At 44.8% G+C, this 12,614-nt stretch overlaps 1 protein-coding gene across 2 annotated transcripts in view; it reads right to left on the reverse strand.

Moving 5' to 3' along the window:
- Positions 1-5,922: 5,922 nt before the first annotated feature.
- The window catches only part of LOC100081021 (transmembrane serine protease 11A), a 39,196-nt gene continuing 32,504 nt past the window's right edge, over positions 5,923-12,614 (reverse strand). Inside the window, exons 9-11 of one of the 2 annotated variants that reach the window (XM_029074004.1) lie at positions 11,320-11,462; positions 10,715-10,903; positions 5,923-6,529 (exon numbers count right to left, since the gene is read on the reverse strand). In XM_029074004.1, coding sequence (XP_028929837.1) covers positions 10,742-10,903; positions 11,320-11,462 — 305 coding nt within the window. In that variant the 3' untranslated portion in view covers positions 5,923-6,529; positions 10,715-10,741. Of the gene's footprint in view, positions 6,530-10,594; positions 10,904-11,319; positions 11,463-12,614 lie in introns of those variants that run through there. The other variant, XM_039913305.1, reaches the window with a different exon arrangement.

Here is a 12,614-nt window from a genome sequence, read left to right on the forward strand (position 1 = left end):
CCTCCCTCATATTTCCCTGATCCATCCCTTCACCTAGGAATTATAACTGTGGCATTTGTTAAGCACATACTAGGTGCCAAGCACTGTTCTTACTACTAGGGTGAATAACAGTTAATCAGGTTGGATTCAGTCCCTGCCCCCCATGGGGCTCACAGTTTAAGGAGGAGGGAGAACAGATATTGAATCCCCAGTTTACAGTTGAAGAAACCAAGTCCCAGATGATTTAAATGACTCGCCCGCGGTCATTCATAGAGGTCCTCTGCCTTTCAGGCCTGTGCTCTTTCCACTAGGCCACACCACTTCCCTGTAACTCATCTGTCCATGAGTTACTACTTAAAAACTAAGGTATGTAAGCTATATGGACTGAACTACTAATATCTGTAGCTTCGTAAAGGCCTTGGACTGATAATGCTGAGAAATGAAGAGTTTTCTTGACACTTTCCTGGATGTTTTGGCAATGGAGGCATGGATAACTGTAGAAGCAACTGGGAAGCAGCATGGAAGTCAAAGGACTAATCCCGGCTCTGTCACTTGTCTGCTGTGGGACCTTGGGCAAGTCCCTTCACTTCTCTGTGCCTCAATTACCTCATCTGTAAAATGGGGATTAAGATGTGAGCCCTGTGTGGGACAGGGACTGGGAACCACCTGATTATCTCATATCTACCTCAGCACTCAGTGCCTGGCATTCATTCCATTCAATAGTATTTACTGAGCGCTTACTATGTGCAGAGCACTGTACTAAGCGCTTGGGATGAACAAGTCGGCAACAGATAGAGACAGTCCCTGCCGTTTGACGGGCTTACGGTCTAATCGACGGGCACATAGTGAGTGCTTAAATAACATAAAAAAAATGAAGCAAATTGGACCCCAGATAGAACATCAGGAGGAAATGAAGCTTTCTTTATGTAACAATGTCTCACTAGAGAAGCAGTGTGGCGCAGTGGAAAGAGCACGGGCTTTGGAGTCAGGGCTCATGAGTTTGAATCCCAGCTCTGCCACTTGTCAGCTGTGTGACTGTGGGCAAGTCACTTCACTTCTCTGGGCCTCAGTTCCCTCATCTGTTAAATGGGGATGAAGACTGTGAGCCCCACGTGGGACAACCTGATTCCTCTGTGTTTACCCCAGCGCTTAGAACAGTGCTCTGCACATAGTAAGCGCTTAACAGATACCAACATTATTATTATTATTATTATGTTACAATTGAATTTTCTTTCTCTACACTCTCCTTCGGAGCGTGCTACTTACCCAAGATCAGGGTTGCCAGGAATAGGTCACTTTTGAGGCCACTGGAAGACCTCGTTGTCTGAAATGTTCACAAGTATTTTCTCTTCTAGACAAAGAATTCCCGGGCAAAAATGTCAATCCAGTGGTCAAGGTATATCAAGGTAACAGGACCTGAGAGTGTGGTGAACTGATCTTTCTCACCTTGGTTTTGATATGACAAATCATAAAAGCTAACAAGAACACTGTCGCTTGTCTAGCGTGCCTGGGCAAAGATATTTATTGAAAAGGCTAATGAGAAAGATTTCACTGGTTGGGTCTGTGGGGACACGGTTATCTTCTTCCTGGTCTCATCTCCAGAAGAGCTATCACTCTGGAACACTGTTCCAGGGCATGTATTTGAGGTCATGTATGTGGAACTTGATTTGCCAGTAGCCAGAAGTTCCCTACTTGTTGGGGCGCTTGGTTTGTGAAGACATTCTCATTTGTTTGTCAACCCATTCTCAGTCAGAGGCCACAACTCTTTAAATGAGGCATACTAAGTCTCTTGAACTACTCTCAGGACCAAAGGTCAGTGCTCATCTAACAAAACTCCCAGCTATAAGCTGAGTTTCAAAATACACCTGGAGGATTCAGACTGTAACAAGGTCATAGTGCCAATATACAGTAAGCAGCCAAGATCTAATTCAGCATTTTTATGTTTCACTTTCAAATATCTTCTCTCTTTAAGTTGGGTGGGGATTTCCCACAGCCTAAGTTGCAAACAGAACAATCTTTCAGACTAATGGGAAATTGATGGTTCAGAAGACAGTAATGTAACCACTTTAGGGAAGTGTGCAATATTTCTGTATTATGACTAATAGCCTAACCAGTGATAACTCATTCACTCCAAAAAGAGATTGCACTTTCCAAAGTACGATTTGCTTCTCCGCTGTCATACGTCTGTATGGTGAGGTCACCTGATTACTCCCTTTTAACCTCCCAAATCCTTCAACTGCGGTGCCCAGAATGCTGGCTATTTGGCAAACGGTTTTGGACGACGACTTCACTGTTCCTTGTAATATTCAAATCCCGGCTCCTGAAGCCCATTCCCTTTGAAACGATTGAATTATTTCCATCTGGTGTGCTAAAGTAACTCAGAGGAAGCAGTCGCTGTTCACGGTAATATCTTTTTTCTCTGACGTTTCTGCTTTGCATATTGACATCGGCCATGGAGCAGTCGAGGAATTCATCTCCCGAATCATAATAATGCTTGTATCTTTTTTGATGGTGCTCCTTCTCGTCCTGGTTCTCACAAGTTTTGGCTTCATCCTCTATTACTGCATGAAGAAGACGAAGTGAGTTTTAATGTCGCTGACTCGGAGCTGTCGGGCCGGACGTTCTGGGGCCCGTGTTTCTCCTTGGAAGTGAATGAATCTCAAAGCTGATGCCAATCCATGTTGGCCACCGTGGAAGCATTCCTTAAGAGATTGCTTCGTTGGTGACAGCACTAAGAAGTGGGATTGAACAGAAAGATATTTATTTCCCAAGAAGGAAGCATTTTATAAGTGACAGTTGCAGTATGCGCGATTGCTGGCTTGGTAGTCTAAATGACAATGTGCTTTCTCTCAGGGTCTGAAGAATTACTAAGGAGCTGGATTACTTGGGATGAATTCTTCATCGTTTCCACTCTTTTTCTACAGCCCGCGGCTTTGAGGGCTTAGTTATTCTCTCCTCATGGCGACGAAAGGCCTTTGTAGACTTTTGTCTGTTTATCGTTGTATTGTACTCTCCCTTGGGCTTAGTACCGTGTACCACTCACAGTAAGTGCTCAATAAATACAACCGACTGACGAGAGAGCCTGGACTATTCCCCTGTAGTGATTCTTCCAAATAAGATGTAATACATGCCCAAATGTCACCTTTCCAAAGCCCGCCAATAACGCCCTTTCCTGTCAACTTTCAAAATGCAGGCCACAACTCAATCTGAGGATGCCCCATCCCCTCACCCCTTCCTTTCCTCCCCGGCGTTCTATGTCTCGAGACTTCCTACCCCCAAACTCTCTCTTCCCTGCAAATCCACAGCTGGAACTTCCATTCTCCCCATTCACAGATCAGGCACAACGGAGCCCCTTATTGAAACTATTTTGCAGAAATTTCACACCATTTAAAAAGTCTACTAAATGCGAAGAAATGTTTTGGTTTTGCCAAGAAAACCTAATTGAAAAACTAGTTTGTGATAAAATGTAATGTGATGTCTTCCTCTTTTTCTAGGATTCCCATCGATGTCTGGGGCAGATCTCGGCTACTTGAGGCTTCTGAATAGGATAGAATTTAAGTAGTTTAATTTTAAGATGACTTATTAGATGATTCATTATTTAGACTATTAGAAATAAGAACAGAACCACAAGAGTCTGATTTAACCAAGACTGAGTCGGGATTTAAACTGAAACGATAGAATATACCAAAGTCAAGAATGACAAAATAAGAACGCAACCCACAGAGATTGAAAACATCCACGGCTGAGTACAGTCATCTGAGAAACAACAGGGAGACTTCCCGTTGGCTCCACCATGCAGCGAGCCTGCATTCATCGCTCGGGGAAGTGGCAGAAAAATGGATTTAGTATAAAAATACCTCCCAGGTGAACTGATTCTAGCTTTCTTTTTACTCTGGGTGGAAGGTTAATCAGAGGGAAATACTTTACCATTTGGAAATCTCCTCTGGCTGGGTTTCAGGAGAGCCAGCAGACAAGCACAGCACAGGAAGGTCTCTACCGAATCTTCGTGCCCAGCTCTCCCTGAGGAGAAGGCTGCGCTCCTTGGGGTGTGGGAATCTCTCTATTAGCTGAAGAGTCTGCTTCCTCCCAGAATGTTCTAAAAGGGGTGAGGGTTTAGCATTACCCACTCAGTGGGATTTACTGGGTGCAGAACATTGTCCTAAGCATGCGGGAAAGCACAATGCTATTGGCAGAAACCATTCCTATCCTTCCCTTACCCACTCTCTGCTCTGCATTGCCTTCACACTTTGCTCTGTACCTCTTAAGCACTTGACATTCTCCCCGCAGCACTTACGTATATGTCCAGAATTTATTGGAATTCCTGGCTCCCTCTCTAGACCGTAAGCTCGTTGTGGAAAGGGAACATGTCTGTTAGATCCTGTGATACTCTCCCAAGAGTTTGGTCCAGTGCCCTGCACATAGTTAAGTGCTCAATAAATACCACTGATTGATTTCTAGGTATGTTGTGAAGGTAGAACCGACAGGATTTGGTGACTGACACTGAATACGTGGGTTGAGAGATGAGGGATTGTCCTTCACCGACTCACCATCTCTCTGCCCTTTTCTTGGCCTTTTTTCTAATTGGCTTCAGAAAGTGATTGATGGGTTAAAAACAGATGAGAAAAATTAAATATTTGGCAGTTCTGTCTCAGACAGCAGGCTACAGATTGGCAGGGACACTGCGGGAAAGTTTATTACTTTCTTTACTTCTCTTTACTAATATTACGAATATTACTTTCCCCTTTCCTTCCCCTCCAAGAAAATATTGGAACATTCTGGATTCTGGTCGGAGCCTGGCTTCTCAGCCAATAGGATGGTGAGGTTCACTAGAGATCTTTGCCGCATCACAAATAACCCCTGGACCACAGTCTGAAAAACATCGCATAGACCTTGAGAAAAAGCACAACATTTAGTTATGGTTGTAACATTAAAGCAAATGCTCGTCGGTTCATCGATAAATCCACCCATCAATAGTATTTATTAAGCACTGGCTCTGTGCAGAGCACTGAACTAAAAGCTTGGGAGAATATAATCAAGTAGACAGTATCTCTGCCCTCAAGGAGCTTTCATTCCACCAGGGAAATAGGCACTAAAATGCATTACAGGTAGAAGGATGCAATGCACTATAAAATAGGGGAAAAGAGTGGAAATTGCACAGGCCTGGGAGTCAGAGGTTCTGGGCTCTAAACCCATCACTGCACTTACCTGCTGTGACATTGGACAACTTACCTAACTTCTCCGGGCCTCAATTACCTCCTCTGTAAAATGAGGATTAATACCCTGAGCCCTATGTGGGATTTACCAAATACCATAAAACAAACAAAAAACCTATTTACATAAGTGCAATGACAAGGAAAGGAGATGCAGAAGTGCTGAAGTGACAGTCCTCGGGGAAGTAGGGTGGGGAGATGAGAATGTGGGAAAGATTCCTGGAGGAGATGTGATTTCACCAAGACCTTGGAGAGGAGAGGTCTGCTGGGTCTGAAGCAGGAGGGAATTCCAGGCAGGAGGGAGGATACGAGGAAGAGGTCAGTAGTGACAAAGTCAAGACTAGCCCAGTGTCCTGAGAAAGAATGAAGTCGGAGAGCTGGCTTGTCGGGAGAAAGGAGTAGCCAGGAGAGAGCTGTTGATTGTCTTTAATCCAGTTATTATTAATAATAATAGCACCAACGATAATAATAATGACATGTGTTAAGTGCTTACTATGTGCCAAGCCCTGTACTAGATTCAAATTAGTCAGTGAACACAGTCCCTGTCCCACAAAGGACTCTCAGTCTAAGTAGGAGGGAAAACAGGTATTTAACCCCCATTTTACGGTTGAGGAAGCTGAGGCACAGAGAAGCTAAGTGACTTGCCCAAGATCGCACAGCGAGTACATGGTGGAGCCAGGATTAGAACCCAAGTCCCCTGACTTTCAGGCCTGTACTCCTTCCAGTAGGCCAGGCTGCTTCTGATGAGTTGTCAGAAGTTTCTGCTCAAGGTGAAAGGCGAAGGAGGCTTTTGAGGAGGGGGAAAGAACTGCACAGAACAATACACTAGGGCATCTGGGCAATAGGTTGAAGCCTAGGCTCGAGAGGAAAGAGACAGGAGTCAGGAAGGTCAGCCACAGGGCTGATGCTGGGATATGAAGAGTGTTTAGATCAGCGTGCTGACAGTTTGACTGAAGAGGAAGGGGTGGATTCTGGAGATGAAGTGGAGAAAGGCCACCGGGTTTTGGGGACAGACAGAATACAGGGGCTGAAATACAGAGAGGAGAGAGAGGAGTCTAAGATAACCCCAAGATTGCCAGCTTGAGAGATGGGGCAGATCGTGATATCATCACCACCACACGTTCACAAACTGAAATGATTCCTGCCCTCGGGGAGCTTACAATCTAGCAGCGCGAAACGAGACAAACGTACGAACAATATACAAAACTTGCTACAGCAGTTAAGAGTCCGGTCCTTCCGTTAGTATCGAGAAGCACGAGCTTGAGAACGACACCGAGTCCAGCAGATGTTCATGATAATTGCGGTTTTCCTATTAAATTCGGTTACATTTATGAGAGGATCTATAATAAAAAAAAAAGAGAAATGAAAGTAAAGAATCGGTGAGTACCACTGACATAGTTTAAGAGTTTGGGATAATTTGGCTGCGGTATTCAAGCATTTGTCCACACGTATTCCTAAAGGGAACAGAGGAAGAAAAGAAGAGAAGGGAGTTCAAGTAGGCCTAGTCAGATTAGAAAGGGAGTCAACATCATTAGTCCAGAACAGCTTTAACATATCTGGGTCAGAACATGACCGGTATCCAAAAGCCTCTGTACTGAGAAGGTGGGTTCCATTCATTCACTCATTCATTCATTCATTCAATAGTATTTATTGAGCGCTTACTATGTGCAGAGCACTGTACTAAGCGCTTGAAACGTACAAATCGGTAACAGATAGAGACAGTCCCTGCCCTTTGACGGGCTTACGGTCAAATCGGGGGAGACGGACAGACAAGAACAATGGCAATAAATAGAATCGAGAATTCAAGAATTCATTCAGTCAGTCAGTCGTATTTATTGAGCAAGTATTGTGCGCAAACCACTGTACTAAGATTGTGGGAACGTACATCGCACACATTCCCTGCCCCAAACGAGCGTGGACTCTGGCCTATAGAAGAGCACTAAAAAGGTCTTATCAGCACCCTCATTTTCCAAGCCAGAACCTTTTTCTCTCTCGGTGTCTTCTTACTCAGCCTTTTGAAATGAGAGATTTGAAAATGAGCAAGAAATATCCGGCAAATCTGTATTTCACTATACAGATCAAGCCAAATGTCAGGTGAAACCCCCTAGGTGGGAAAGCCCAGTTCTGAAGGAATGTGTTCTTTCTTGTACCCCGGGTTTAGAGGCTAGTAAAGGTAGCGATTATAACAAAGCATTTTCTAGAGTATGATTCCCTAGGAATGGAAAATGCTCTTTGCCAAAGAGCTGAGAGTTGTATTTGTCATCATTTGGTTGTATTTGTTAGGTGCCTTCTGTGTGCAGAGCCCTGCGCTAAGTGTTTGGGAAAGTACAATAGAGTAAGTAGACATGAGGTTGGGCAGGACTGAGATGTGCTATCAATTAGGGAGCATGGCTTAGTGGAAAGGAGTGTCATAAATGGTAACTATTGAGTGCGATGTGCAGAGCATTGTACTAAGCACTTGGGAGAGTATTATATAACCATCAGTTGGATTTACTGAGCACTTAATGTGCGCAGACCACTGTACTAAGTGCTGGAGAGAGAATAATATAACAATATAATACATTCTCTGCCCCCAACGAGATTACAGTCTAGAGGGGGAGACAGATATTAAAGTCTTACTGAAGGCCCATCTCCTCCAAGAGGCCTTCCCTGACTAAACTCTCCTTTCCTCTTCTCTTACTCCCTTCTTCATCATCCTGACTTGCTTCCTTCTTTCAACGCCCCTCCCCTCCCCCAGCACTTATGTACAACTCTGCAATTTCTTTTATTTATATTAATGTTAGTCTCCCAATTCCACGGATTGATAGATTGAGACATCTACCGGCGACGATGTTAAAAAGAAAACTGATTTGTTTCCAACTAGAACACAGACTCCAGGGTTAGCTCTAGGATGCAAATGGACCAGGGCTCTGTTCATGTACTTTCAAGGATGTGTTCTATAACAGCTCATGGTTTCTCCTTAATAAACCAGCGTGGACCTCTTTCCTATGAATTGATCCTAATCCTTTAAAAATAACAAAAACAACAATAATAACAATGATAATAATAGCAACTGTGGTATCGTTAAGGCGAACTATCTACCAAGTACCCTGCTAAGGCTGGATAGATACAAGACACTCAGATTGGGCACAGTCTCTGCTTAGGACTCACAGTCTAAGTAGGAGGGAGTACAGATATTGAATCTCAATTTAACAGATGAGGAAACGGAGGCACAGATCATTTAAATGACTTCTCCAAGGTCACATGACGGGTAAGTGGTGCGGTATTAGGACCCAGGTCCTCTGATTTAAAAGCCTGTGCTCTTTTCCCTAGGGCACGCTGTTTTCGAGCTGTTGGTATTTTGACTCATGCGAACGCCCTTGGATAACAAATTCAATTTGCTTACGCCAGCTGTGTGGAAAAAAAGAAATGCTTTTCTTTAATCTGTTTTAACCAACCCCGCACTGTATTATATTACCTGGAGAAAAATAATTCTATGCTGGCCCTCCCCTGGTCTCCCCCCACCTCGGTCCTGATTTTGTAGACTTCAATCATGTCTCCTCCTCTCGGCCTTCCTCTCTTGAGAATGAGGGGTCCTAATTTGTTCACATCTGTCATCATCATCATCATAATCATAGTAATAATATTTATTAAGAATTTACTATTTGCCAAGCACTATAGTAAACACTGGGGTGGAAAGAAACAGGATAACCAGGTTGGACACAGTCCCTGTCCAGCATGGGACTCACAGTCTAATTGGGGGGGGGTCAACAAGTATTCTATCCATCAGATCGATATGATAATAATAATAATAATAATTTTGGTATTTGTTAAGTGCTTACTATGTGCCAAGCACTGTTCTAAATGCTGGGGTAGATACAAAGTAATCAGGTTTTCCCATGTGGGGCTCACAGCCTTCATCCCCATTTTACAGATGAGGTAACTGAGGCACAGAGAAGTTAAGTGACTTGTCCAAGGTCACACAGCTGACAAACGGCGGAGCCGAGGTTAGAACCTATGACCTCTGACTCCCAAGCCCAGGCTCTTTCCAATGAGCCACGCTGCTTCTCACAAGCATCATCTTATGATGTTGAATCGCCTCCCACCCACTGTGACTCCACAAGCACAACTCTCCCAGAACGCCACACCTCCATCTGCCAACGTTCTGGTAGTGTATCTCTCGAGTTTTCTCGGTAAAAATACGGAAGTGGTTTACCACTGCCTTTTTCAGTACAGTAAACTTGAGTCTCCGCCCTTGACTCTCTCCCTTGTCACGGCTGCCCAGCACGGGTGAGTTTGTAGCCGATGGCCTTCCACTCGCTAGCCCCTGGTCAAGCTAGAAATGGAACGGACGGGCCTCTGCTCGACTCTCCGTCTCATAGCCGAGACTGGTAGAGGACTGGAAACTCTCCAGCTGCGATCCTGAGCATACCAATTCAGGAATACAGAGATTCGCCTTAGGTTCTGACCGCAGCACGTCATATCCTTAACGTCAACTAACTAGTCAGGGAAAAATAGGGCCCAGACTGTAGACGTATTCCCAGGTGTCACTTGGTGTCACTAAGGTGACACTTCTTTTCTTCGATCGCTAGAGGATCAAGTCTTAGGAGGCCGTTCAGTGGTTTGCTTCCTCCCTGAAAAAGGAATCGTCAAGCCTAGTTCAAGTTCGGGGAGGTTGGCCGTGATTTGTATCTGGCAACAGGAGTAGTTACAGGGGATGAGAAGAAGCGGCTTTATGGCTTCGACATCATAATCCTGCCCGGTTAAGGTAATCCCGTACAAGAATGCATACTGGTGTGAGCACTCTGAGGGTTTCCTCATTCAATGGGGAATCAAGACCATGACCTTTCTGTGTGACTGAAACAAGCCACGTTTTAACTATTTTACCAGCTATGGCATTGATTTTTTTTCCCAATAAATGGTGTTTATTAGGCGCTTACGGTGTCAAGCAGCCTTCTAAACTCTGGGTTAGACACAAGTTTATCAGGTTGGACACTGTCCATGTCCCATAGGGGTTCACAGTCTCAATTGTAGGGAGGAGGATTGTATCCCCAGTTTACAGTTGAGATAAGTGAAGGCCTGAGAAGTTAAGTGATTTGCCTAAGGTCACACAGCAGTCATGCGGTAGAGCCAATATTAGAACCCAGGTCCTCTGACTCTCAGGCCCGGACTCTTGTTGGACACAGTCCATGTCCCACATGGGGCTCACAATCTCAACTGCAGGGAGGAGGACTGTATCCCCAGTTTACAGTTGAGATAAGTGAAGCCCTGAGAAGTTAAGTGACTTGCCTAAGGTCACACAGCAGTCATGCGGTAGAGCCAATATTAGAACCCAGGTCCTCTGACTCTCAGGCCCGGACACCTTCCACTAGGCCACGCTGTTTTTCTGATACTCCATTTTGACCAACCTTCACAACACGTTCTAATCAGTTTCAAATCAGGGAGTTTAATTGTATTTTTCAAACCTGCTCCATTGCTTTTAAAACCAACCTTACAAAGGAACCCCATAAACACTGACTGAATAAGCCACGAGATCTACATACAACCTTTTTGTTTTGGGCTCCTCCGAGGAACTAGAGGCCGGTTTTTAAATTGATCCAGTTGCGATAGTAAGTCACTTGGGTATAGACGCCAGGTTTGTTGACTTGGCCGCAGTTATCTCCCCAGCTGATGATCCCGATGAGATACCAGGTGTCTTTAGAGTCTTTTACAACTAGAGGCCCTCCAGAGTCACCCTAGTGGGAAAACAGAAATATGAATAAAAGAGTGACCGATCATCCCTGATCCAATTGAGAAGCAGTTCTGAATGGCCTCGGGATAGAGGTCGCACAATAGACAAGTGGCAGAGCTGGGATTAGAACCCAGGTCTCGCTGACTCCCAGGCCCAGGCTTTATCCAATGGGCCATGCTGCTCCACGCTCCTTCTCCGCCACATCTACCGACTCTACTGTATTGCATTTTCCCAAGCACTTAGTACAGTGTTCTGCACACAGTGAGCACTCAGTGAATACCACTGATTGATAAACAGGCCCAACCCAACTCTCGTGGGTATGTGGGGAGGGTGGATGAGTGAGGGAAGAGCGGTGCGAAAAGTGCAAATAACGGTTTTAATAGCGATACTGGTCAACAAACGATCTGTCACCCCACCTACCCTGCAGGCGTCAAAAGTGCCTTCCAAGAATCCGGCGCAAAACATTCCAAACGTGATTTCATTGCCGTAGACGTAAGGTTGCCTGCAGACTTCATCGCTGATGATTTTCACTTTGGCTTCTCGGAGGTCATTTTGGGATTCCCCTAAAGAAAAATGGGTGATTTTAGCCAGCATCCCTTGATAATCAATCAAGCAGTGGTATGTATTGAGCCCTTACTGCGTGCAGTACGTTAAACTCATCACTTGGGAAAGTACAGTGCAACAGAGTACAACAGAGCTTACAGTGTAGAGATAAGCCGTGGGAGCGCGGTGGACCGAAGACAGTCGATTGGCTTGGGACCAATGGAGTCATTTACCCTGGAGCCCAAACTTTCTCCAGGATGCATTTCTCTTTGTAAGAGGCCATACACACCCCTGTTGGAAATGGATTTGGAAGTTATCAGGCACTTTTCCAAGACATAGCGTAGGAGAAATGCCAAGCATAAGAAGGCAACATTATATTTTGCCCATGGATGTCTCTAGAAAAAACGATTTCCCACACTTGGCTTACTATAGTTTGAAGTCACCAGGAAAACTAAGGCAGAGAAAAAACTACTTTAGCTGTTCTCAGGGAGCTTAGTGTTGGGGATGTCTTGGGTGAGAAAATGTTCGGAGAAACTCCGTGTGAGGAGAGATTGTATTTATCAACTGCATTCTCCCAAGTGCTTAGTGCTCTCCACACAGAGAGCGTCCAATAAATATCATGGGTTGATTGACTGATTGACAATGGGATGGCACAATCTGTACATTGGTTGGGATATCTTCAAACACCCAGTTCTACCTTAGCGTGCATTTTTACTCCTCGTTTTGGGAAGGACAGCATCAGGGTAGTAAGGAACAGAAGCCTGTTTTGTTAGAGTGCACTGCTCTACTATTACAGTAGCTGGAAGAACTAATAATGTTGGTATTTGTTAAGCGCTTATTATGTGCAGAGCACTGTTCTAAGCACTGGGGTAGACACAGGGGAATCAGGTTGTCCCACGTGGGGCTCTCAGTCTTAATCCCTATTTTACAGATGAGGTAACTGGGGCCCAGAGAAGTGAAGTGACTTGCCCACAGTCACACAGCTGACGAGTGGCCGAGCCGGGATTCGAACCCGTGACCTCTGACTCCAAAGCCCGTGCTCTTTTCCACTGAGCCAAGAAGATTCAAGTCTAGAAGTGTGGTGAGGCTGAAGATTTCCTGAGTAACTGTGGGATTCTGCCTTAGGCTTTCACGTTGTCTTTAATGCAATAATAATTAACTGTGGTATTTGT

Source organism: Ornithorhynchus anatinus, chromosome 10 (genome assembly GCF_004115215.2).
Source record: "Ornithorhynchus anatinus isolate Pmale09 chromosome 10, mOrnAna1.pri.v4, whole genome shotgun sequence".
NCBI classification, from domain to species: Eukaryota; Metazoa; Chordata; class Mammalia; order Monotremata; family Ornithorhynchidae; genus Ornithorhynchus; species Ornithorhynchus anatinus.